The sequence below is a fragment of the Bubalus kerabau genome, chromosome 12, assembly GCF_029407905.1.
Source record: "Bubalus kerabau isolate K-KA32 ecotype Philippines breed swamp buffalo chromosome 12, PCC_UOA_SB_1v2, whole genome shotgun sequence".
Classification (NCBI taxonomy): Eukaryota; Metazoa; Chordata; class Mammalia; order Artiodactyla; family Bovidae; genus Bubalus; species Bubalus kerabau.
In genome coordinates, this window is record NC_073635.1 from 26,468,552 (window position 1) to 26,494,467 (window position 25,916).

General features: G+C 37.8%; 1 protein-coding gene across 5 annotated transcripts in view; it reads right to left on the reverse strand.

Annotated features, from left to right (window-relative positions):
* Nucleotides 1-25,916, reverse strand: part of NBEA (neurobeachin) — a 661,454-nt gene that overhangs the window by 121,683 nt on the left and 513,855 nt on the right. For all 5 annotated transcript variants that reach the window (XM_055542371.1, XM_055542373.1, XM_055542372.1 and 2 more), the window contains exons 41-42: nucleotides 5,164-5,281; nucleotides 4,741-4,843 (exon numbers count right to left, since the gene is read on the reverse strand). In XM_055542371.1, coding sequence (XP_055398346.1) covers nucleotides 4,741-4,843; nucleotides 5,164-5,281 — 221 coding nt within the window. The remainder of the gene's footprint in view (nucleotides 1-4,740; nucleotides 4,844-5,163; nucleotides 5,282-25,916) is intronic.

The window sequence follows — 25,916 nt, forward strand, 5'->3', positions numbered from 1 at the left end:
AAATCAATAGGGCTATTAAAAATATCCTAAAAACATTTAGACATTTGAATGAGTATAGTTGGTACATATTTGGGCTACACAAAAATGCTTTTACAACTGGGGAATAAGAAGTAGATAAAATTGCCTTCTGGAAAAAAATACTAAGTACTATAACAAATGGTGACCATTTAAAATCATTAACTCTATATATGCAACAAGGTATATTCTTAGTAAGTAAAGAATCTAACTATACTCAACATTTATTGATTATAATGACCGCCTGAATAGAAAATAGCAATACATTAACCAAACAATGGCAATCAGTATGGAGTCTAGATAACGGACAAATTCTTTGTCAGTATTTTTCTATCATTATGCATGGGGTAAGGGTATTGCTCTTTTGACTAATGTGGACCACTTTGATAGATGACACCAAATAGAAATTAAGAGAGTGGGCTATGATCTTGGGCAAGATAAGTAACTTATCTAAACCAAAAACTTCCTATCTGTAATATGGGATAAGAACTCCATTAAGGAACTTCCTTGTCCATCTGGTGGTTAAGGCTCCATGTTGCTGCTTCAAGGGGCAACCATTTGGTCACTGGTGGAGGAACTTAATATCCCTCATGCCACATGTATGGCAAAAAAGAAAGAAAGAAAGAAAAAAATTAAAGAAATCCATTAAGAATCCCCATGGTTTTAAGAATTAAGGGCTGAGTGCCCCTCTGCCACATGAGGACACATGGACAGGATGACCATCTATGAACCTGGAGTTGGGCCATCAGCAGACACCAAATCTGCTAGTGATCCTGGACTTTCTATCCTCCAGAACTGCCAGAAGTAAGTGTCTGCTGTTTATAAGCTAAAAACTAATGCCTATAAATTTGAACACAAAGTATAGTCCCTGGGACTTAGAAAGTGCTCAGCAAATGAGACATGCATGTAAACTAAAAGGGTGTTCATTAGGCTCTGCTCAGTTCAGTTCAGTCATATCCAACTCTTTGTGACACCATGGACTGCAGCACGCCAGGCTTCCCTGTCCATCACCAACTCCCGGAGCTTGCTCAAACTCATGTCCATCAAGTTGGTGATGCCATCCAACCATCTCATCCTCTGTCATCCCCTTCTCCTGCCTTCAATCTTTCCCAGAATCATGGTCTTTTCTGCTAGCTTTATGGAAATATTCCTTTTGTTCTAAATCTTTGCAATGTGATCTCTTTGGTGGGCTTGCCCAAGAAGTGGCATAAGTGATACATGAAGTCGATTTTCTGGCAGTATACCTGCCTTTGAGTTTGATCATTTTTGTCTGTTTGCTTCTAAAGCAGTCTCCTTGGGGCTTAGTTTAGGGTATATTCCCTAGTGTTTGATAAGTGAAAGTGAAGTCGCTCAGTCGTGTCCAACTCTTTTGCGACCCCATGGACTGTAGCCTACCAGGCTCCTCAGTCCATGGAATTTTCCAGGCAAGAGTACTGGAGTGGGTTGCCATTTCCTTCTCCAGGGGATCTTCCTGACTCAGGGACTGAACCTGGGTCTCCTGCGTTGTGGTCAGACACTTCACCATCTGAGCCACCAGGGAAGCCCTTGAAGCGTTTCATAAACTCTGCTTTAAACTGACAAACTGCTACTGCTAAGTCACTTCAGTCGTGTCTGACTCTGTGCAACCCCATAGATGTCAGCCCACCAGGCTCCTCCGCCTCTGGGATTCTCCAGGCAAGAACACTGGAGTGGGTTGCCATTTCCTTCTCCAATGCATGAAAGAGAAAAGTGAAAGTGAAGTTGCTCAGGTCGTGTCTGACTCTTAGCGACCCCATGGACCACAGCCTACCAGGCCCCTCCATCCATGGGATTTTCCAGGCAATAGTACTGGAGTGGGGTGCCATTGCCTTCTCCGAAACTGACAAAACCTGATGTCAAAGAAACAAAGTAAAGAATGGATCCCTTGGTGATTTTACCAAGATACTCTCAGCTGGAAGACTTCTATTTGTAGGAGTCAGACATCATCCCTTCCCTTTGACAATTTTCTAAATGTAATAGGATCTTACATATCATACACTCTTTGTAGGTGTCTGTATGTATATCTGTTTACCTACTCACCCAGCTCCCTACCTCCTTACCTACCTACCATCTATATCTATGTGTGCATGTCCACATGCATGTGTATAGTGTATATGTGTGTTCACAGTCCACAAAGTGCATTCATTTTATGGTCTCAGGACATTTGTTGAAATATCTTTCATAAAATACTGTGCCCATTTTATAGCAGATGAGAACTTCAGTCTTCTTGCTTCATGTTATTCATTCTTTCAACATATAGGTACTGAGTTCCTACAATCATATCAGACCCTATCATTGTTACCCAGCCAGTAAGTGGCAGATCTGAGCCTTGATTCAATGTTCTGCCAACCTCCATCTGCTACCTCCAAGGCTAAATATCACAGGAAATAAACAAAACTGAACTTATGAGTATTTTATTGGGAAACTTAATGAGTTGAGTCTTTGGGGGGAACACAAAAGGGGCAACAAAAAAGTGTCTTCAGATAGAATCTCCAGTTACTAAACATATGTTTTGTTTCCAGTTTTTCCATCAAGAGGAAAAGCATTCCAAAAATCTGAGACTAAATGTGGTTGAAAGGAAAATTATACTCATAAGAAATAAGGAATATAGTAAAAGAGTTTCTGGTTGTTTTAAATGATTTCAGGTCCTGAAAAGTAGAAGAATACCAAAAGAAATCAGAAAACTCTACTGGTAATCTTTGAAGAATCATGGTCATTGAGAAATATGCCAGGAGGCAGATGATTATTCTTTAAAAGGAAAAAGTTAGGCCTATTTGTGAGTTCTTAATGTCAATTCCTGGAAAAATCCTTGACTTGATGATTAAACAATTTGTAGGTACTTGCGAAAGGAAGTAGTGATTACTAAGAGCTTAGATTCAGTACGAATAAACCTTGCAAAACTAACGTCATTTTTTTTTGCTAGATTAAATGCATTTTTCTTTTGACCTGTATTTTATATAAGTACTTCATTGTCTACTAATGTCTTAAGTGAATTTTGTTGTTCAAAACAGCAAATATCCTGAGCATGTGCATACATGTCTGCGAATTGGTTTTACACTATAAGCTTAACATGGGAATAGAGACTTTGTAATGTAGGGTAACTCTAGTTGAGTAGCACTTAAAAGCGCCTTTGCAATTAGGCAGTGTGCTAGGTATTGTAGATTAAAAGATAAATAAGACACAGTTCCTGTCTTTTAAATGTCTGTAGCCTATTTAAGGGGAAGGTAGACAAAGACTGGTTTTCCTTTCCATGCATGCAGTGCTCTGGAATAACTCCCAGGCACTTAATGATCTACACGGAAGACACTGTTGCTTGTCTGCCCAAAGCCGATTATTCTCTTTCTTCCTTAACAACACAAAGTGTATTTTTTTCAGATAGGAAGTGGCAGGGAGTTCAGAGGTATATTTTTCCTTGACTTGTAGGGGATGATTTGGTTTCACATTCAGTGTTCAGTGATTGTTTGAGGGGCAGGAAGGTGACTCCATTCTGGACAAAGGGACTTCTAAATATATTCCATTCTAAAACACAGAATTTCAAGAAGTCCTTTGTGTCCTTCTCGTACTTGAATGCAGTTGTATGAAGATGTGGTATTCGGAGCAGTAGTGGGTATTTTGTGAACATGAGGCCAACTTAGAGTCCTGACATTACTGAACCTCTGAGCCAATACTGGCAACTCCTTTTTTTATGTTTTATATTTTTATTTATACATATATTTATTTTTGGCTGTACCGGGTCTTCCCTGTTGCTTTTCTCTCGTTGTGTGTGGGGACTACTCTCCAGGTGTGGTTTGTGGGCCTCTCACTGTGGTGCCTTCTCCTGTTGCAGAGCACAGGCTCTAGGCACGCAGACTTCAGGAGCTGCAGCACAGGCTCAGCATTACGGCTCACAGGCTTTAGAGCACAGGCGCAGTAGTCGTCGTGCACGGGCTTAGTTGCTCCATGGCGTGTGGGGTCTTCCTGGATCAGGGATCAAATTTGTGCCTTCTACACTGGCAGGTGGATTCTTTACCACTGAGCCACCAGGGGATCCCCTGGAAACTTCTTTTTAATTCCACCTCTTTAATAAAACAAACCTCCCACAACCAAAACCCTATTGGTTAAACCACATTTAGTCAGTTATTCAGTTACTCGCAGCCAAAACCAACTAATTGATATTAGTGACACACATAATTACTGACCATGTTTTCTACACAGAGCAGTATCTTTGACGAAGTAAGATTTCAAAATAATGCATTTAAAATACAAAGATGAAAGATTCAGGAAATGATTATAACTACACCATAATGAATGACTCTTAATCTCAATAAACCCTAAGAGTTTTATTACTGTAATGAAGAAGTCTTTTTACACAACTTTTATAAAAAACTATATGTTATTACATAACAGTTAATCAGAAACATCATGAGGCTTTTGGTATGTCTTTCATAAGATCTTCAGCAAAAATGTCTTAACATGCTTACTATAAGATGCAATCAACTTTCTTACTTTGTCATTTAAATAAAATTATGTTAAATAAAATTATGCCCTATTCTGTCATTCTTAAAATAGCTGTTTTCATAACCTCTTTCCCTACAAATGACCTGCAGAGGAAGACAATTCCTAGGTTTTCAAAATAATTACAATGGCATAACTCCTTTCAGATTTTTGTTGTATTTAGATGGAAATATGTTAGCAAACCATAGATAATGTGTAATATGATATAATTACCTGGCTTGTGGCAAACCATAGCTGGTCCCTACTCCAACCCGAGGCAAGCTATAGACGACTTTTTTTACTGTTGCTTGATCAGGGAAATTAAACATAACTGAAGCTGTGGCAAGAAGAAAAAACATGATTTAGAAAACCACAGGAGAGCTAACCATCAATTTCAGAAATCATTTTTCAAGTGTCTTTCATGATTTATTTGTAAAGGTAATGAATCTTCATGGAAATTAGATTTCCTTATAAGTTTATCCTAGGATTAACATTTTCAAACAAATACATTCTTTTTTAATTTTTATTTTTGCATTAGCAGCAGCATATCAAAGAAAGAAATACAATGCAAAAAATCAAGTCAGTGTCACATCATGTCAATCATTAACATTCAAATATGAGCAGCACATTTTTTTTTAAATATTTAAGGAGACTTACTTCGGTTTGCCATAAACACTTCCAAAGCAGTATTTTGTAGAAGATAACGTCTTGAAAATACAGCTCGTATCTCGCTGAACATCCATTTTCCATGAAGTCCCTCAGTGTACGCAAGGACCTAAAATACACAGTTTGAAGGGAAGGGTCAGTCAGTGGAATATGTGTCTCAGATTTAGTCTGACAATACCTTAGTGCTGTATAAAAGTCAGTAAATTAGGGCTTATCTTCCTGAATTCATGATGTATCACAATACTGTCAATCATCTGATTCTGTATATTTACAAAATTTCTACCTCTCTAAATTTTTTGTACCTGGCTCATGTAGAAATGAAGGAACAAAGGAACAGAAAAGTTGTAAGTTCAAGGTGACCCTGTGACAAAACAGAAAATGTGTTATGCCTTGGTGGTCTTATATACGATCGGTTAGACCAGGTGGCTGTATATATATGGTTGGTACTTTTCCAATGCCATTTTTCCTCCTTAATGGAAAACCATTTAGTCCTCAAAGTGGTCAACCCCAAGCAAGGGTTCATGATTGGTCTAAGCCTGAGGTCAATGAACATTTCTGGTAAAAGGTGAAATAGTAAAAATTTTTAGGACTTGCAGGTCACCTGTCCTTCTCACAACTATTCAACTTTGCCATTGTGGTAGGAAAGCAGTCCCAGACAATGTGTAACTAGGTGGGCATGACTCTGTTCCAACAAAACTTTATTTGCAACAATGGCCTGAATTTGTTCCTGAGGCCAGAATTTGTCTGACCTTTGATCTAAGATAGTGATGATAAAGTCATCCTTGCTTTGTCCAAATTCCCTTGCAACTGTAAGTAAGGACATGTGACCCAGAACTGGCTAATGAGAATGAAACCAGTCATTTGGGGATATTCCAGAAAAGCTGATAAAAGGTGTCATATGTAGCTGGCATACTTCTATCTCCTCCTTACTTGAATGGAGATGTAATGGCAGAAACTATAGAAGCAATTGTGTAGCCATTAGAGGAAGGCCAAGGGAATCCCAGCGAGGCTGACCATAATACTAAGTTGCTGAAACATTCTCAGCAACTATCCATATGTGGACTTCTTGTTTCATGATACAGATAAATTCACATTTGATTATTCTGCTGCAGTCAAATCTGCAATAAACACATTTTTGGAGTTAACAGAGATAGAGAAGGACAGGAAAGTCTGGCATGCTGCAGTTCATGGGGTCACAAAGAGTCAGATACAACTTAGTGACTGAATAACAACAAAATGAGTATAATCTCAGAAACAAGAAGAGATCTTTCCATGAGAGCTATGATGGCACCTTTATACTAAAAGTGGTATGCCAGGAGGATGGGTGATTTTATGTCTACATATATTATATTAGACTTTATATATATTAGTGTGTGTATATGCATACACACATTAATATTTTTATTTTTCTCTTTGAGGACCATGATTTAATGGATATTGAACCTAGTATTATTTTCCATTAATCATATTATAAGTTTATTTTATTGAATATCTTTAGCAGGTATTCAATAAAATACCTTTTATTGATATCTATGGCTCACACACATAGAAGTTGGGTTGAGTCTAAGTGCTTCATGTAAAACTGCCTTACCAACTGTGCCAGTTAGTCAATGACTGGCCCTCGGCTCTGGAGTCACCCTTAATTGCTTATCATGTGAAAATGAATCTGTGCCCTTAATTTTTCCTTTGGTAGCCAGGAGTATGTTGAGGTCCATCAGGCAAGGACTCTGAAGAGATGATGCTGAGGCAAGGGGTTTTTCTTCCCCATTCTGTATGTGTACCTAGCAGGTCTCTGCAGAGCGTGGGCTTCTCCAGGGCCTGGCTCCTGCAGTGTGTGATGGCCAATAGCACCCAGTGACTAGAAGTTTTTTCCAGTACTTCAGTGCCCCAGGTACTTTTATAGCAACGTGCTCTGATGAGAACCCTCCTATAAGGAGCTTCACGAATCCCTAGAGGGTGGTTTTCTGGAAAGTTCCAAAAGACAGAGCACCAAGCTCCCCCAGCAGGGCACCAGAGTGACTTGGTACCATGAAGGGCGCTATAAGCCATGCCCTCCCTACCTAAGTCAGGGGCCCCTGCTTGGGTTCAATGTCAGCTCAAAATACAGTGGCTGCTCCTCATGTATTCTGTTCCTATGTTCTTTAGAGTTCTTTTTATTTCTTACTAACTTGTTTCTCCAAAATTCTACCAGAATTTATATTATAATTATTTCTATGTTATAGTGTTTATAAATTATAACACTTTCCCTCTTCAAATTGCTATGTGGCTTCTTTCTCTTGACTGGTTACAAACTGATATAGGAACTCAATCAGTTCTCCTCCAGGCTGGGACCACAACAGTCCTCAGGGGCCCTCAGGGACCCTTGGGAGAAAGAAAAAGGAAACTGAGATAATCAGAGGAACTCAATAAAGCCTGGAGGTGAAGAGTAAAAGGAGACAGAATAAAATTAAATTATTTTGCTAGCAAGTAATAAACAGCTTAGGCTTCCATGGAGGCTCAGTGGAAAAGAATGTGCCTACCAATGTAGCAGTCATGGGTTTGATCCCTGGGTTGGGAAGATCCCCTGGAGAAGGAAATGGCACCCACTCTAGTATTCTTCCCTGGAAAATTCCGTGGACAGAGGAGACTGGCAGGCTACAGTCCACGGGGTCACAAAGAGTCGGATATGACTGAGCAACTAAATTAACATCAACAACCATAAACAGCTCAGGAGGCAAATTCCAGAAGATAGATCCGAAGTTCCAAGCTGTTTTGAACAAGGACAGCATCATCTGAATAAGCGGTACAGCCCCCATTCAGAGAAGCCAAGGAAAAGAAAATTTTCCTTTACAGTCACTGACGTTATAGTTAAGCTTTTGAAATCCTTAAAAGGGGCTGATAAAAGACAGTGCTCTGAGGCATTCATAATTTCCTTCCAGAAAACTCAAGAGAGCCAACAGTCCTTTTCTTTTTTTAAAGCATGTCACCTCCTACTTTCGCGTTTCCTTTCAGATTGATTATGGCACGAAACTCTCCTAAATTAATTAAAACTTCTCTTTTAAGTATCCTTTCCTGTGAACTGCCTTTCCTGGTATCCAGCTTAAGAGTTATCGTGTACTAACCTCCAGTATCTCTTCTATGACATCATTTTATGTCAGTTCTGTGCATGGAACTTATTTATTTATTTGTTCGCTTTTCGTCGGTCCCCTCCCTGTGATGTGAAAGTTCCATGACAACAAGATCCTCAGTCATCTTATTACTGCTCAATAATACACAGAGCCTAAAGCAATGCCTTGCACATATGTGCTCCATATACATTTGTTTACTGACTAAATCACCAAGAGAAACGGACAGATAATGCATATGGGGAGGGTTACAAAGAGATCTTACAAAGTATGTGCATCTTTGACTCCTTTGCTGAATTGGAAAGAGCTTTCCAGTTTTACCTTCAGACTTCTCATGTTTATTATCCTAATGTTGGAGCCTGCAAGAAGTGTCTCCTGACTTGAGATTTAATCAAGATCTAAACAAAGTGATCTAAATAGAATAACTGTTTTATATTTTCTAGTAGGTTAATTTGCACTCACAAGGAAATCTAGATTGGGTTATGTGCTGTGCTGTGCTCAGTCATTAAGTCAAGTCTGACTCTTTGTAATCCTGTGGACTGTAGCCCACTGGGCTCCTCGTTCCATGGGATTTCCCAGACAAGAATACTGGAGAGGATTGCCATTTCCTCCTCCAGAGGATCTTCCCGACCCAGGGATGGAATCTGCATCTCCTGCACTGGCAGGCAGATTCTTTATCATTGAGTCACTAGGGTAGACTGGGCTATACCAAATCCTGAAAGGTCTGTCTCCATAAAAAAGGATTCCTTCATTCTAGAGGGGCTATGGAAGGTCTTTTAGGCTAAGGCATTTCAGTAGATAGACTTAATGCCTCTCATTTAAGAAAATATATACTGAGGTGTGTCATAGAATATCATTTGACACCCCTGTTAAACATCGGTTTCATTTCTGTTAGGCAATTAGACATTTTTTTTTGGTAGTGAAATTACTGCAAATAGGATGGAAAACAAAATATTTAAAGAAACGATGAACTGTTGAGATAAACCACTAGCATTCATATAACTTCACTGATTGCCGTGATCGCCTGGGACTATGCCCGTCCCCTTTCCTCTCCTCTGCTCAGATGCCAAGAGAAAGCCCTGAAACAGAGCATGAGGGTAACTAGAGAGACTTTACTGACTCACACTCAGGGGGCTCATGGAGGCCAAAGTAGAAAGCTGTGACACTGGAGGCAGAGAGGCTAGTAAGGATGCTACTTTGGGCATGCGATGAGTTTAATCAATTTGTATATGCTTCAAAAGGGCAAAAGAATATCATTTATAGTTGATTAAATACTGAGTTTATGGTATGTTTCTATAAAATTCTGGGCATCAAGCTTAGGTCTGAAATATGACTTGATACTATAAAATTGCCTGTATTTTATTTATACCTCCACTAGTTACATCAGTTCAGTTCAGTCGCTCAGTTGTGTCCGACTCTTTGCAACCCCATGAATAGCAGCACGCCAGGCCTCCCTGTCCATTACCATCTCCTGGAGTTCACTCAAACTCAGGTCCATTGAGTCAGTGATGCCATCCAGCCATCTCATCCTCTGTCATCCCCTTCTCCTCCTGCCCCCATCCCTCCCAGCATCAGGGTCTTTTCCAATGCGTCAACTCTTCGCGTGAGGTGGCCAAAGTACTGGAGTTTCAGCTTTAGCATCATTCCTTCCAAAGAAATCCCAAGGCTGATCTCCTTTAGAATGGACTTGTTGGATTTCCTTGCAGTCCAAGGGACTCTCAAGAGTCTTCTCCAACACCACAGTTCAAAAGCATCAATTCTTCGGTGATCAGACTTCTTCACAGTCCAACTCTCACATCCATACATGACCACAGGAAAAACCATAGCCTTGACTAGACAGACCTTTGTTGGTAAAGTAATGTCTCTGCTTTTCAATATGCTATCTAGGTTGGTCATAACTTTCCTTCCAAGGAGTAAGCATCTTTTAATTTCGTGGCTGCAGTCACCATCTGCAGTGATTTTGGAGCCCCAAAAAATAAAGTCTGACACTGTTTCCACTGTTTCCCCATCTATTTGCCATGAAGTGATGGGACCGGATGCCATGATCTTTGTTTTCTGAATGTTGAGCTTTAAGCCAACTTTTTCACTCTCCACTTTCACCTTCATCAAGAAGCTTTTTAGTTTCTCTTCACTTTCTGCCATAAGGGTGGTGTCATCTGCATATCTGAGGTTATTGATATTTTTCCCAGTAATCTTGATTCCAGCTTGTGTTTCTTTCAGTCCAGCATTTCTCATGATGTACTCTGCATAGAAGTTAAATAAGCAGGGTGACAATATACAGCCTTGACATATTCCTTTTCCTATTTGGAACCAGTCTGTTGTTCCATGTCCAGTTCTAACTGGTGCTTCCTGACCTGCATATAGGTTTCTCAAGAGGCAGGTCAGGTGGTCTGGTATTCCCATCTCTTTCAGAATTTTCCACAGTTTATTGTGATCCACACAGTCAAAGGCTTTGGCATAGTCAATAAAGCAGAAAGAGATGTTTTTCTGGAACTCTCTTGCTTTTTCCATGATCCAGCGGATGTTGGCAATTTGATCTCTGGTTTCTCTGCCTTTTCTAAAACCAGCTTGAACATCTGGAAGTTCATGGTTCACGTATTGCTGAAGCCTAGCCTGGAGAATTTTGAGCGTTACTTTACTAGCATGTGAGATGAGTGCAATTGTGCAGTAGTTTGAGCATTCTTTGGCATTGCCTTTCTTTGGGATTGGAATGAAAACTGACGTTTTCCAGTCCTATGGCCACTGCTGAGTTTTCCAAATTTGCTGGCATATTGAGTGCAGCACTTTCAGAGCATCATCTTCCATGATTTGAAATAGCTCAACTGGAATTCCATCACCTCCACTAGCTTTGTTCGTAGTGATGCTTTCTAAGGCCCACTTGACTTCACATTCCAGGATGTCTGGCTCTAGGTCAGTGATCACACCATCGTGATTATCTGGGTCGTGAAGATCTTTTTTGTACAGTTCTGTGTATTCTTGCCACCTCTTCTTAATATCTTCTGCTTCTGTCTAGTTACATAGTGTTCTGTAAATTTCAGGCTCTTCTATAATAACGCTTTAAGTTACTTTTTCATTTAGTCCAAGATATTTTTCTAAACCATAGAAGTACTTTCATCTAGACTTGAGGTTTGTGGTTTTGCTTTCTTTCTTATGTTAACCTTTCCATATTATCTGATTTGTGCTTCCTGGGCTGTCCAAATTTCTTAATATACTATGAAACCAATCAACAAATGCTAAACTATTCAGTTTCATTTTCTGAAAAGATGAATAAAGAATTTTTATTACATCATACGGACAGAGGAGCCTGGTGGGTTAGTCCTTGGGGTCGCAAAGAGTCAGACACAACTTAGCACCACACACATAGGTCATAAAAGGGAAAATTAAAGCATCTTGATCACAAATTTTATGAAACTCTTGTGATTTTCTTAAGTGACCACTGACCTGCTTTGAACTAAGGGCTTAATATCCAAAAACAGTGAAGGGAGAGAGAGATCACACTGGGTTTATACCCTGAGGTCTGCCCCACTCACTTACCAACTGAAGCACACAGGACGCAATCTAAAACAAATGTAATAGAGACCCCTTGTAAACCACTTCACCCAAATGTGTGCTTAACACATATTATTTGATGACTGTGTTGAAGAAAAATAGGGTTGCTGTGCACTCATGTGTATCAGACATGCATATTTGTCAGAAACATGGGTATGGCTGTCAAATCAGTTTCATCTTTTTTTCCTTTAAAGACAGTTAATATTGTGTGACCTAAAACGTACTTGTTTCGTGATAGCTTTGGTGATCTCAAATCGTCTGACTGCATATATCAGAAGAAGTATTTGGATATGAAAAAACTAAATTTTGCTTCAAGCTGTATTTTCTGTTAAGAATTGATGAGAATGATGCAAAGGGCTGGCTAGACATGCCCTGTTCAGTGTTCATCGGGTCATCACATCCAACCGACACTTGCAGCTTGAACAATTTAATTAAAGGGCTGTTAGTGCAATGGGAAACTGTAACCCCCATTACTTTTACAATTCTGTACAAATTACCAGTGATTCTGGATGTAGCAAATATATTCAGAATGGAAGAGTACAAGAGTTGTTTTAGGTCTGCATTCATACACGGTCTTTTCCCTTTTGCCAGATGAATAAAGAGGATTCTAAGGCCCAGAAGAAAACCAGAACCACAGAGTAGAAGAAGCTCGGGTTCTAAATTGACCATGTTGTGGAAGATCATCTCTGACTGGCAGTCGAGGTCATGGAACATGAGATGAGGAAGTAGGAAGCAGCAAAAACGGCCAAATGTTTGGAACTGCCTTCTTCCAGTTCTCACTGCATGTCCTGGTGATACCAGTTCTTCACCAAAGGCATAGAGAGAATAAGATATAAGAAGTAACTAATTAGAAGTGTATGGAAAAAAGGAAATAGCAACACAATGGACTATTCTCTTCTAATTGGGCAATGAATGATTTTCCAAGAGGTCAGTTATGTACATATGCACAAGTTAAAAGTAAGTTTTCAGATCCTTACCTTCTTAAAATCTATCTGCCTGAGGATGAATATGTGAGAGAAATACATGTTGTCTTTCCCATCTCTCTTTTCCCATTGCCATTCTCCAATTACAAAATGGGAAGGGGACTCTCTATGATGTATCATCTGGGGTACAAAATCTGTTGAGGGTAGGAGCCTCAAATAAGGGACAATTCATTAGAAAGTGTATGCCCTCAATGACTGGATTTGAAAAATCTTTAAGTTAAATGATTTCCTAATTCTTTACTTTCAAAGAGCTGAAGTTGGATCTAATTGGGTTGATAGCTGGAAGATAATTTTTGATGATAGATCCACTAGATGATTTTTAGCATACAACCTAGAAGTGGCACAAAAAGCTATATAAATGTTGCTGGAATACAATGTCAATATCCTTATATTTACTTATAGTTTAAAATTGTGAACAGCATTTTTCAACAGAACTACAAAAAAAGAAAGTTAAAAACTATAAGAGTTATCATTCACACTGGTCAGAATGCCTACCATCAAAAAGTCTATAAATAATACATGGTGCAGAGGGTACAGAGAAAAAGGGATCTTCCTCAACTGTTGGTGGTAATATAAATTGCTATAGCCATTATGGAAAGCAGTATGGCGGTGTAAAAGCTACAAACAGTTAACATATGATCTAGCGATTCTTCTCCTGGGCATATATCTGAAGAAAACTATAACTCAAAAAGATACATGCATCCCAGTATCTCTACAGCACCATTTATAATAGCCAAGACATGGAAGCAACCTAAATGTCCATCAACAGATGACTGGATAAAGAAGATGTGGCATAAATACACAATGAAATATTACTCAGCCACAAAAAAGAATGAAATCATGCCACTTACAGCAACAAGGGATTATCATACTAAGTGAAGTAAACCAGAGAAAAACAAATATCAGATGATATAGTATGTGGAATTTAATTTAAAAAAATGATAAAAATGAACTCATTTTCAAACAGAAATAGACTCAGACATAGAAAACAAACCAAAGGGGAAAGGGCAGGAAGGGATAAATTAGGAGTTTAGGATGAACACTTGTACACTGCTATATATAAAATAGATAATCAGCAAGGACCTACTATATAGCACAGGGAACTATACTCAATATCTTGTAATAACCTATAATGGAAAAGAGTCTGAAAAACAATATACATCTGAATCACTTTGCTGTATATCTGAAACTACCACAATATTATAAATCAACTATATTTCAATTTTTAAAAAGTTAGGGGTAGCTTTAATATTGATCCCTGTATTGTTTTAGCAATAAATAATATTCCTATGTAGATATACTAACCATCTCATTGAGATGAATTTCCCATAGCATTTTAACTTTTTATGTTTTGTAATTATTTTTCAAAGCTCACAATAAATGGAAATATTTGTTGAGTAAGAAAGAGGAATTACATAAAATGTCCACTTGAAAAAAGATTATTTATACATTTTAAAATGGATGTTGATAACAGCCAAATCATTATTTCTTTGGATATATTTGATTCTATTGGGCATATCTGAAAAGTGATTATTTTTAAGAATTTTATTTTAAAATATCAATATGTAGAACATGCTGGATACCAACCACATCTTTAAAAAAGGTTAAACTTATACAAAGTATTAAATGTTAACATGTGTAATATGTAAATTGTTTTATACATGTGTAACGTGTATAAAAGTTTTTTACAGGGTGGGTTAAAAAAATGTTAGAGGACAATTACAATGGACCCACACTATACAATAAAGAAAACCTCAAATTTCTCATGGAAAAGTCTCACTAAATCTTTTTATCCAATTAATAATGAATAAAGTCATCAAAATAAAACTCAGGGGTAGGCATTGTAATCAGTAAAATATAATATGGACCAAAAAATGATCACTGAGTCAAATCTTTTCATTAAAATTTAGATGGAAAATAATTAGTCCCAATGAAAATAAATAATTCATGTAATATACAGTTGAAAATGGAAAAAGCTGAAAACGGTTTAACTGTGAAGTAAATGAAAATGATCAAGAAATTAGGCTAGCAAAAAGACAGTTTCCAGGAAATACATTTTCAATGAAAATTTTATAATATATACTATATTGTTATACTCCTGAGGTTAAATATTCATAAACACAGTCATCATCACTATATGAATTAAAATTACATCGTATAACTGAGAAAAATTTAGGCAGCTCATCTATACAGAGTTTTTCCTTTAGTTTTATTTTATTTGGCTTTGCAGTGCGATATGCAGGATCCTAGTTCCCCAACCAGGGATGGAACCCGTGCCCCCTGCAGTAGAAGTGCAGTCCCGACCACTGGACCACCGGAAGGCAGGGAAATCTCTAGAGGGCTTTTTATTTAGCATTTTGCTCTAAGTCATCACTTTACGTACCTGCCTCTCCTACATTTAAAGCCTTCCTAGGGTCCACCTCTCTTATAAGCTGTGAACCCTCAGGCAAGTTAGTTCATTTTTAATTCTTCAGCTTCCACATCACAAGATGGAGGAAATGACAGTACCTAGACTCACAGGTTAGTTGAATGAGTTCTGAATGAGTTCTTTTTAAAAATGCTTAGTACAGTTCCCAGCTCACAGGAAGTGCTTAACAAATGTTAGCCTTCTACTCTAATGTCTACCTTCTCATGTGCACGTGGTACAGACATACACACATACATGCACTGAGTACATCTCTGGTTTTAACCTTCAATAATGACACTGCCAGTGAGAGAGTAGAAAACTTGGACCACAGCATATGACCTTTAAAACTAACAGCCATAACTGTTTCCTTAGTGGCAGTTTGCATTCTAGAAGTTTTCCAAATCACAACTATTTGAGACCTCAGCTACCACATCCATTGTTAGCAGTGACAACTCTAGGAAGTGAAAGTGAAAGTTGCTCAGTAGTGCCTGACTCTTTGCGACCCCATGGACTGTCCATGGAATTCTCCAGGCCAGAATACTGGAGTGAGTAGCCTTTCCCTTCTCCAGGGGATCTTCCCAACCCAGGGATCGAACCCAGGTCTTCCACATTGCAGGGAGATTCTTTATCAGCTCAGCCACAAGGGAAACCCAAGAACACTGGAGTGGGTAGCCTATACCTTCTCCAGGGGATCTTCCCGACCCAGGAATTGAACTGGGGTCTCCCACATTGCAGGCGGATTCTTTACCAACAGAGCTATAGTGTCTTCTCCAATTAGGCCAGTTCTTGCTCTTTTCATGATTTATCAATTGATTTTTTAGTGACTCTTATTTAACAAATATTTATTGATTGACCGTCACCAACCAATAGTGAATGAGAGGCAGAGTCCCTGTTTAAAGAGGTCATAGGCTCATGGGGACTCTCCAACAATGGGGAAGGTGTGAGCGGAAGCAGGGAAGGAAGAGGGTCTCAAGCAGAAGGAACATGTAAATATAGTGCCTTGGGGAATGGGTTCAGGCAGTCTGAAATACATATTGTCAAGAGGAGAGAGGTGAAAAATAACGTAAGAATGATGAAAGGTACGTAGGGAACCAGGATGTGGGGGCTAAATCAAGTAACTCATGTTAAAGAGTTTGGACTTCTGATCTGAGAGCAATGATGAGCCCCATTTGTTAAACAAAGAGGTGAGATGATTAAATTCAAACTTTGGAAATCACTGCTGTGACTACAGTTTAGAGGCTGTTTTGACTGGTGAAAGACAATGCTCTTCTAATAAACTATACAAACATTATTTTATACTCATTAGTAGAAAGCCATGAACTCTTTCCAAAAGGTAGGATTTGTACCACTCCAATAATCTCCTTCACACTATGGGAAGTACTTTTAAAATGATCTGTTCTATAACATACATTCCCGCAACTGCAGAGTTCATAAGAGTAGAGACTAGGTTGTATTCCTTATAGAATCAGCACATGAAAGGAACTCATTCAATTTTATTGAATAAAATATTGCAAAATTTAATTTACAAACAAACTTTGATTTGCAGTTGGAGTCCTCTGTGCCTCCTTCATCTTCAAAGGCATGTAACTCTCAAAATTAGGGTAAAACTCTCAAAATTAAAAAAAATATATATATTGGCAAGGTTGCTTCATTTTTGTCCTACTCATGAATGTCCCCATATGTAAGTGTTATATATTTGGCTGTGTTTCATTTTCTCAAATTTGGCAAACTCTGAAATCTTGTGTTTGTCCCTCTGCTGTAATTTTACACAGGGAAGGGCCAGGAGATGGAGAACTCTACAGTATTAGAAGGAAACTATTTTCTAGTTTCTACTACTCACTTTCATTTCTACACTGAGCATATTAACTTCCCTGGTGTTACTCTGCATAGTGACAATTTTTAAAGCATTCATGCTTATATAGCTCCAAATAATCCTATTGTGTTATTTGGGTTTCTGGGTTAGTGGGTTTCCTTTGAATCAAACTGTTAACAGGGTATGATTTTGTAGATACTATGAACTGTCAACACAAACTGTTTTTCTCTTTTTGGAAATATTTCTTATTAAAGTTTTTAGATACAGTCAGAAATGATACAAGATTAGATGGGAGAGCTGCAGTAATTATTGTTGTAGAGGTAATTACGTCTGCAATGAGCAGACATAAAGGAGAAACTGCTTTTGACTAAAGATCTAATCAGGGTATAGAGAGAAATATTTGAAAACATTTTAACATTTTTTATGTTCCACTTTTTATTTTACAAATTTAAAACAAAAATTTAATTATGTATTTCTCACTTAGTGAGAAATGCATAGTGAAAAGAGGTGTTTTTTTTTTTAAAGTTTAAAGGTAAAACCATTCTTTTTTCTCAAGTTGATGTTTATGTTATCCTGAAAACAAAACAAAACTGCATGCAATACAGATATTCGTGCACTTTTCAGTTCATACCATGAGGGCTTCAAACACTGGAAAAGAAATCTGGATCCCAGCACATCATGAAAATCCTAACAGAGTTTAAAAAGCATATGTGCGTATGCGGAAAAAAAAAAGTGTATGTGCATATGGTACATAAGCAGGTATTTAAGAAGTGGTAACTGCTAGTACTAATAGTGGTATAAAACCCCATATTAAGCTACAAGGGGTATTACATTCTAACATTCTAACATTCTAACATTCTAACCACCTTGATCGCTTTCCGCTCCCAAATGTGCCATCTTCGGTCACGCTTCTGCACCCTTGCACATGGTGTTTCTTCTGCCTGGCAGATCCCTCCCTAGTCTGTTCTTCTGATGAACTCCTATTGATACCTAAGCTCAAAGAGCCTGCTGTTCCCTCTGAGAGCCCTCTACCCAACTCTGACACTCACCAAACCATCATTATCATGGTTGATTTACTTGCTGGTGTCTCTTGCAAACCTGTGAACCCACTGATGGCTGGAATTCTCAGTGCATCTCTGCGTTTTTCACATGTAGCACAAGGCTCAGCATGGAGCACTCACTTAATAGTGGTGATTAATTATGAATGCTTTTACTGATCTATATTTAGTAATACTCATACACAGAAAAGTTATTAATTTATTTGGCCTATATTAATTAAAAGCTATCACATTAAGACAGTCCAGAGTTGATTCCCAATTTATTATGTACCAGACAGAGCATGAAAGGTATCCCCTCCTGGTAAGTTTCTTTTCACCATGTTGATTACCTGACCCTACCACTCTGGCCTTGATGGACTGAACCAGGATTGTCACCTAATATTAAAGTAGATACCGTGACTTCCCTGATGGTCCTGTGGCTAAAACTCTGAGCTCCCAATGCAGGGGGCCTGGGTTTGATTGCTGGTCAGGGAACTAGATACTTCATGCTACAGCTAAAGAACCTGCATCCTGCAACCAAGATCAGAGATCCTGTGTGTGGCGACTAGACCCAGTGTGCATGCCTGCTAAGTACTCTCAGTCATTGCCGACTCTGTGACGCTATGGACTGTGGCCAGACAGGCTCCTCTGTCTGTGGGACTCTCCAGGCCAGAATACTGGAGTGGGTTGCCGTACCCTCCTCCAGGGGATCTTCCCAGCCCAGGGACTGAATCCACATCTCTTACATCTCCTGCATTGGCAGGTGGGTTCTTTACCATTTGCACCACCTGGGAAGACCAGCACAGCCAAATAAATAAATATTAAAAAGAGTAAGTAGTTATCTAACTAGAACAGCCACAAATAGTGGCAGTGAGAACCCTGTCCATCATAGTCATTTTATTATGAATGCTGGCTGGCTGACCCCATCAGATAATCTTTTTATGATTTCAATGTGAGATATTCAGGGATAACTCTAGCAGGAGGGTAGGAAGAAGCCAAAAGATGGAGAAGACAGGCATCAGAAATCATAAGGCGGCAGGAATCCTGAAGAAGCAGAAGCCAAGACATTTTAAAAAAGATGAGCCTAGTGGTGGATGCAACCATCTCCTGCTCCAAACACATCTGGGACCACTTTGCTCTGCTGGCTCCAGTCCCATTGAGTTTTTCCCAGTCCTGGGTCCATACCATGCTGTTTCCTGTCACAGGGCCAATGCACATATTTTTCCCTCTCTGGGAATAGCCTCCCACCCGTATCTGCCTACTTTAGTTCTACTCATCCTTGAGCTCTCTTGACTTCTTATTTTCTCAACTGACCTCTCCTACTGGGTAAAATCACCCTATCACACGCTCTCATAGCACCACATGTGAGAGACATTCTCTTCAAAGTGTCATTTCGCAAATCTATTATGTAATTTATTAATGTAATTGCCTGCCCCCCTCCACCTTAATCATTTGCTTCTCTTACTACTATATCTCCTATTGCTTAGCATGGTACCTGGCACACTGTAGAAACTCAATAAGTACTCTGCTCAATGATTAAATTTTAGGTGTATTTAAAGTCAGGCAGTCTGTAGTAGCAAAAATATAAACAATTGGCACCATAATGTTAATGGATGGCTGGGACTGAAGGGGCAATTAAAAGACCTGGGCACTGGAACTCAGATGGAATTTCAGTTTTGCATAAGGCCTGAAGAGATATTCCCATTTGTATTTTACTATGGGACTTGCCTGGTGGCTCAGGTGGTAAAGAATCTGCCTACAATGCAGGAGACCAGGGTTTGATTCCTGGGTCAGGAAGATCCCCTGGCGAAAGAAATGGCAACCTACTCCAGTATTCTTGCCTGGAGAATTTCATGGACAGAGGAGTCTGTGTCCCATTTAATTTGCTATTACGGTTTTGCTCTCCAGGAATAATATAAATAAACCAAATGATGTTATTTCCTCCAGACACGGAGGTTATTTACAGGTCTCAGTCCTAACCCCTTCTTAACGCTGCTTCCCCTGGTGCTCGCCATGGTGTCTGGCACACAGGTGGGGGCAGCTGCATGAAACTCCACTGCATGTTTCTCCAATACTCAGGCTTTAGTAAACAAATAAAAGCATAGACTAGAGATGTCCACATAAACTAATTCATAAAGAGTGTTAATATATTTAGCTAATTATAAATTATGTCATGCAGTTAGCAAATTTTTTTTTTTTTTTGTCAGAGGGGAAACATTCTTACTGGGTAAGTAGGTAGATTAGAAAGATCCTTATCCTCATAACTAATGCCATTAAGACTGGGGTGGGGGTATTCCACAGAGGAATAACAAATTAATCTAGATGAGAAGTAGGGAGAGAAAAACATGTTTATATACACATATGTATATAATTTTAATATTTCTATGTATCTAATACACAGAGATACATGAGACAAACTATATTATTTACCAATAATCTCCTTCTATAAACACTGAGATACAGTAAAATTCTGCTTAAAAAGAACTCCAGAGAACACCACAAATTGCTCTTTCTTGATTAAAAACATGATTAACCTCCCCCAGAGTACAGCTGAAACAATATGGAGATACTATTTTTATCTATAAGACTGGCAAAAATCTAAAACTTTGATTGTGAGGAAAACAGGCAATCATATTGCTGGGGAAAGTCCAGGTTAGTATAATATATTAAGAACATTCTGTCACTGCCTATCAAAAATGTCAAATACATATGCCCTTTAATGCAGCAGTTTCATTTCTAGGGATTTATCCTGTGGATATACACTCAACAAAGCAAGATGAAGTATGTACCAGATTTTTCACTGCAGAATTGTTATAATTAAAGAACAATGGAAAGAAGTGAACATGGGTGGGAAGGAGGAGGACACTAAATAAAAAAATATACATTAAATAAAAATTTTTAAAAAGTGTCAAATAAGCTTACATTATTTGAAATGCCTTTTTAAAGAAAAAAAATACAAAGTTACAAATAAAAATTAGCCATGTAAGTGAATAATTATTTAGAATGAGAATAGAACAATTACAACAAATACTGGAGGCTTAGAAATGGAGGTTTTTATTTCTTTTCCCTGAGGCGTCTTAAGGCAATTGAGTAAAGTGAGATAACAATAGAATCCTTGGTAACTCTGATCTCTCAGAAGGCCCTGTGGAGTAAGGGGGCCTGATGTAAAAGCTTCGTTAGATTGCAGATTACAGATTACAAGCAAATCTAGGTGTCTCAATGATGCATATACTAAAAAATTTCTAGTTGCAGTAAGCTTAATTTCTCAATATACATTTTATTTTTTAAAATGTGCCAATATAGATCAGAACTGTCAGCTATGCCTTAAACAGGTAATAACTTCCTTAAGTTTACCATATCTCTAACAAATCTTTTTGACATCACAAGCAATATATTTAGTATTAATATTAAGCACAATATTAATATTATGTAATTTTAATTAACATTGTGTTTTTATCTCATTTTTATTAATAGTAAAATACCTAATGCATGTTCAACATTATATTTCAAAGTATTTAAAAGATATTGGATAATCATGGAAAAATACTATTTTCCTGCCCATTAAAAAACAAACAACCAAAAAAAAGACCAATGCTTTCTTGCTCAAGGACTGATACGCCGGTGTTCAGTTGCTTTATAGTAGCTTTGCCTGAAAGCATTTCTCATGTGATGAGGAAAAGATATTTTAATGCATTTTGAAATAAAAACTCTAACCTCTAATAAATGCCTAGGCATCTAGGCATTAAAATGAAATTCAATGGTAAATCAAAGCTAAACAAAAATAACATTTCCTCAAACTTTTTAGCTCCAAGGTAAGGTTTTACAAAGTAATATTAAAAAGAAAGTTTAATATATGATAGCTGACAATTTCAAACTAATCCCTAACTCTACTTGCTTTTTCTTTTCTGAACCGCTGAAGCAAAGTCCAATAGACAGCAGAAGATGAATCTCAGGTCCAGTACAAGCTTTTCAAGCCTAATCAAATGGGTGTAAAAAGATATATAACAAGATGAAAGTGCTTTGCTTTTACATATGGCAAAATAAATCGGTGAAAAGCTGAAAAAAGAAGTGAGATGTTCCGCAGGGGCAGGTTAAGTCTGATGCTAATGCTTACTTAAAATGGTGACAGTCTGGAGTGGTGAAGCCTTGCTGGGCTGCTTTAATTTCTCCCTGGAATAGCTCTCTCCCAACCTTCTGCAGCACATCAAAGTCTCAGGAGCTCAATTAAAATTGGATTATATTGAAATGCTCTATCTATGGGAACTGTGTGCTCACTAACACTTTTCTCTCAGTAATACTCCAGATGACAGTTGCCCATCCCAATTTAAACAGTTGTCATAGAGACGGGGAACTAAAGCAGCAGAAACTAACAATACAAAGGAAAGGTAAGGGCTAAGATTTCTGTGAATGAGGAGCTTGCTTTTTTCAGCAACACTATTTATTACACCGATGACAAAGTACAAGAGACACAAACAGTATTCCATTTTGTGTCTTGCATGTGAATGGAATGATAACTAATGGTAGCACTAAGATTATGTCAACATACATAGCCAAGTGTTTTCTATTTGGGCATGTTCTGCTTTTACTAAAAATTAAAATCAACTGTTTTTCCCAGTGGAAAGCAGCTATCAGATACTGTGAGAGTAAAGAGACTACGGCTATCAAGCCTATGAAGATGCCAATATCTACTTCTTACGTGCAGGTAAAATCCACAAAGAATTATTTCTTGGCTAAAGATCTGTTTTCCTTGCAACAACACAGGTGTAAAAGTTTAAATTTGGGGTTGAAAATGATAAAGCATGACCTGCATGCATGCATGTTTCAAACGTATACCAGTTTTTAGTAAATCCAGTTAACTTTAAAAGGTGTCCTAATACTGACAAAAAAAATTACCAAATTTGATTCTGTAACTTATTTCTGGTTTTAATTAGCAGGTATTCTATAATCTTCTATAATTTCTCTTCCTGGCATCAGAGTTTATCAACATGGGTGGAAAATTCTGTCAGCTCCTTAAAAGCCCAAGAATGAAGATAGCTTAAATTTCTGGCAGTTCTAAAGAGCAGTGTATTTGAGAGTGTAGGCTGCTACTAATGACACTATGTTCTCATGTAGATGGCATGTCTCTGGCACCAGGAAAACTCTTAACCTTTCTTGTAATTGGCTTATCGCAAGTCCCAAGGTTGTTTTCTAATCACTGTGCGGATCACCATGGAAATAAACTGACTACTGCGATTTTAGAGTACTGTGTTTTGTTTTTTTCTTTTAAGATCTCAATACCTGGGGTTCTTTTTCTCTTGGGAAGACTCTGTTAGGATTTTGAAGCAGCAACAAGGCAGAGTGCACAAAGAGCAGGCCAAGAGGGAAGGAAACAAAAATGTGTCAGAAAATCTAAAAACTGCGCAGATCAAAATTTGTCAAAACAAGGCCCTGGTTTAAACCAACAAGGAGGGCCCCTACAGCTTGGGCCTTGACAAAGCACAGACTTTTTATTTATTTATTTATTTATTTATTTTTAGCCCAGCTGTAGAAAACACCATCTAATGAACCTGTCTGGGGCGGCTGTCCCCATCCTGTCAGGCATGTCAGGAAATGACAAGCACTGGGGACAGGCCGCCGCCAGTCATAGACAGGCCTGCCAGCTGGAGAGTTCAGCCCCAATCTAATCACACCACCAGAAAATAACTTTCACGCTTTCAGCCTGACAGGATGGACTCGAGGAAAAAAAAAAAAAATAGGGCTGGAAACAATGCTTTTTATTTCAATTACATATCATTTTTACGCAGTAATTAAAAGGAAATTTACTAACACACACAATCCATGTTACTTTGTATTAATGCAACAAAGTGTAAATGTCATTATTAGAAATGGATATAAAGGTACTTTGCTAATATGGACACAGAAAAAGAAAGGGAGAGCACCTCCATCTCTTGCCATACCTAGGCTATATTGTATTGGAAATTTAACATTGTTTTCAACTTGGTTTATTGATATCATAATCAGTTATCTTCAAAGAGTTTTCTTGAAGAGATCACTGGGGAGCAGTGGTGTTGATTTTATTTCCTGCATTTTGAAAACTAGTATGTATGAACCTGGGTCTCCTGCACTGCAGGCAGATTCTTTATGAACTGGGCCACCAGGGAGGCCCAATGTATGAAGACAGTAACAGGATAAAACTATTTCCCAATGCATATTTATTTATTTATATTAATAAATATTAATATAATTTTTATATAATTTATAATATATAAATTTATATATTTATATATTATTTCTTTAATAATTTATTAAAATTTATTTATTTATTTATTGCATATTTATTGCATTTGTGATGTTGAAAGTGTCATTATGAATAAATACGACCCAATGAGGACATTATGACTTGGCTTGTGTTTATACTGCACAACTTGACACAAGGGACTAAAAGAGTTGTAAAAATCACTAATTAATTTCTGTGCATCAGATGGTCGTTTTAGCATCAGGTAGATCATCACATAAGTATGTTCATTTTACACATAACTACTGAAAGTAGAGTTACATGTAATATGTATAGGTCAACCCTTGGTTCATGATAGGACCACTATAAATAAATGATTATATAATAAAATACACTTAACACTCAGTAGTGTTTTTCACTCACATTTCCCATAGGGTAACTGCAAGCATTTGCACCAAAACAAAAAAGGCTCTGTGTGTATTTGTGTGTCTATAAATGCACAGAACAGGCTGAAAGTGCTATTCATTCTGATTGCTAAAAATACACTCCCACTTATTTTTGAAGTCATGAGTCACAACATTCAATTTAATGGTTTTAATATTACATTAAATATTAATATGTTTGAGATATGTTACTGAAAATGTCACTATTGAAAATACAAAGTTAGAGTCTAATAACTGCCATGTACTAGTTTGGCTGATTCAGTCAACTTAAGTGACCTCTGTGAGCCAGTTTCATCTATAAAATGATAAAAATAGTGTCTGCCTCATGGGATTGTGTGGATTAGACAGTGTGCAGGGGGTATCCAGCACAATGCCTAGAACACAGTGCATGACTAACAAAGTTGCTACCGCATTTTACTTAAGAGAATCCAAAGAGCAAACGATACAAAATTAGGTTTTACTGTCTAAAAATAATACTCCCTATGGAGAGCAAATATGGGGCTGGATATTGATTTTACTGTATAAAAGACAAGTCCTTCATAACAGCCCAATCACACTGAAATCACAGTAAGTAAACAGAATGCAGCAACTGAGACAGGAATATGCCTAAACTATGGTTACTACCCTTACTCCCCGCAAATAACCATGAGAATCTCAATGAATACAAGAGAATAGGACTAAGCTACTCTGTTCTAAGATAACTGAGGTGAAGTGGGCATGCATTAAAAATGTCACATTTTCTTATACAAAATACATGTTTCTAATATATAATGACTTCACTCAAACTTTTGTGTATAATTTTGTCATTAGTTTGCTCAGTACTGTGTTTCTGGCGCATTATTTAATTCATTTCAGTCATACAGGAGTACGGAGAGCTATGGCCTAATGACCTCAATTTTCACTTAAAGAAACAAATTTCCTTTTTGCAAAATAAGAGAATTTTTCTCCTGTCAACCTTGTTTTAAAATATTAACCTTATTCCCATTACAGTAAATATTCATATTTGTCATCCAGGTTTGCTTATAATTGCAACTTTATCAAGTTATAAAATATTGCTCCCGCTCTTACTTTACCTATCCCAAATAAAAGATGAAAAATAAATATTTTCAATGAATTATCTTTGCTACCATGTAAATGCACTTAAAAATGTCTTCTTTATTTTTGTTTGGCATCAACTAACATCAAAATTCTCCA